Source organism: Procambarus clarkii, chromosome 8 (genome assembly GCF_040958095.1).
Source record: "Procambarus clarkii isolate CNS0578487 chromosome 8, FALCON_Pclarkii_2.0, whole genome shotgun sequence".
Classification (NCBI taxonomy): domain Eukaryota; kingdom Metazoa; phylum Arthropoda; class Malacostraca; order Decapoda; family Cambaridae; genus Procambarus; species Procambarus clarkii.
In genome coordinates, this window is record NC_091157.1 from 11,125,442 (window position 1) to 11,127,226 (window position 1,785).

The 1,785-nt window shown below is 44.5% G+C and overlaps 1 protein-coding gene across 1 annotated transcript; it reads right to left on the reverse strand.

The window, feature by feature from the left end:
- Positions 1–854: 854 nt before the first annotated feature.
- Positions 855–1,450, reverse strand: LOC138359676 (heterogeneous nuclear ribonucleoproteins A2/B1-like). Its single transcript, XM_069319094.1, has 2 exons — positions 1,408–1,450; positions 855–1,267 (listed from the first exon to the last, which is right to left on the reverse strand). The coding sequence occupies exons 1-2, from the start codon at positions 1,448–1,450 to the stop codon at positions 855–857; spliced, it is 456 nt and encodes a 151-aa protein (XP_069175195.1).
- Between the last annotated feature and the right edge of the window lie 335 nt (positions 1,451–1,785).

Consider the following 1,785-nt stretch of genomic DNA (forward strand, 5'->3'; position numbering starts at 1 on the left):
ACACACACACATGTGTGTCATCATGTGTTACCTAGCAGTAAATAGGTACCTGGGAGTTAGTCAGCTGTCACGGGCTGCTTCCTGGGGGGGGGGGTATAGAAAAAAAAGTAGTTAGTAAACAGTTGATTGACAGTTGAGAGGCGGGCCGAAAGAGCAAAGCTCATCCCCCGCAAACACAACAAGGTGAATACAACTAGGTGAATACACATCCGTCCACATCACAGCTCCGGTGGCACTATTCCTTTCCCCCGTCCCATCCCAAATTCTTGCCCTGAACCCTTCCAAGTTCTATATAGTCGTAATGGCTTGGCGCTTTCCCTAATCATCCCTTTCCCTCCGGTTGCTCGTATTCCTCTCCTACTTTAACCTTGCTTCTGTTTATGCATATTTGTTTGCATTAAAGTGATAAGGAAGAGAGCGAGTTTCACACGTTTTTTTTTTTTTTTTTTTTTTTTTTTGAGATATATACAAGAGTTGTTACATTCTTGTACAGCCACTAGTACGCGTAGCGTTTCGGGCAAGTCCTTAATCCTATGGTCCCTGGAATACGATCCCCTGCCGCGAAGAATCGTTTTAACATAAAGTTTTAGAAACTAACGTAAACAGTAATCCAATAATACTGTTTAGGTAAATTATCAGATTTAATCCGGAATGCAAAGCCCATTACCACGTAGTAAGTCACGTGTGTTGCTATGTTGGTGATCGCTGACGATGCTAAGGTGTGGTTTAGCGAAACGTGATGTTTAGCGGTACTCTTTAACATTGTAAAATGCTCTTCAGAATGTCTTCAAGAAAGACATTCAAGAAAAATGATTTTCAAGAAAGTCAAATTCTAACACAACTGGTACAAAAGGTCATGAAGGCGGAACATAATGAGATAGACCTTCACCGTAGTCACAGTTACCGTCACCGTAGTCACAGTTACCTTCACCGTAGTCACAGTTACCGTCACCGTAGTCACAGTTACCGTCACCGTAGTCACAGTTACCGTCACCGTAGTCACAGTTACCGTCACCGTAGTCACAGTTACCGTCACCGTAGTCACAGTTACCTTCACCGTAGTCACAGTTACCTTCACCGTAGTCACAGTTACCGTCACCGTAGTCACAGTTACCGTCACCGTAGTCACAGTTACCTTCACCGAAGTCACAGTTACCTTCACCGTTGGCACAGTTACCGTCACCGTAGTCACAGTTACCGTCACCGTAGTCACAGTTACCTTCACCGTAGTCACAGTTACCTTCACCGTTGGCACAGTTAGCAAGCACTGTCAGGTAATCTTAGCACGTTAATCTTGTTAGTCAGCGAGAACGTCCTTGCAAAGTGGTCTCGTTAACGCTGTAGAGAACGCCTTCGCACAATGAAACAGATATAATCATTAACACTTATCGTCCAGTAGACACTTACCGGAGACATCTTTGTCAACTGGGTACACATTTACCGGAGACATCTTCGTCAAGTGGACACACTTACCGGACACACTCACTTGACGAAGTGGACACTTCGTCAAGTGAGACACTTTTCAGGGACATGTTCCACCAGTGAACACACTTATCAAACAATATTATCGTCTAACTGACCGAGATGCTGATGAACTTACTGTTATACCCAAGTCCAATTATCTCCAAGTTCCGTATACCGCCCAACTTCGTGGACAACCAGAGGTCGACACCCGAGAAATCAACCTGTCCTCTTACAAGGAACGTCGCTTTTCCCTCGTATGCGTTCCATAAAGCCAAAAATCGTCGTATTAGAAAATGGAAGTGACTCGCGAAAGTGCCGTAC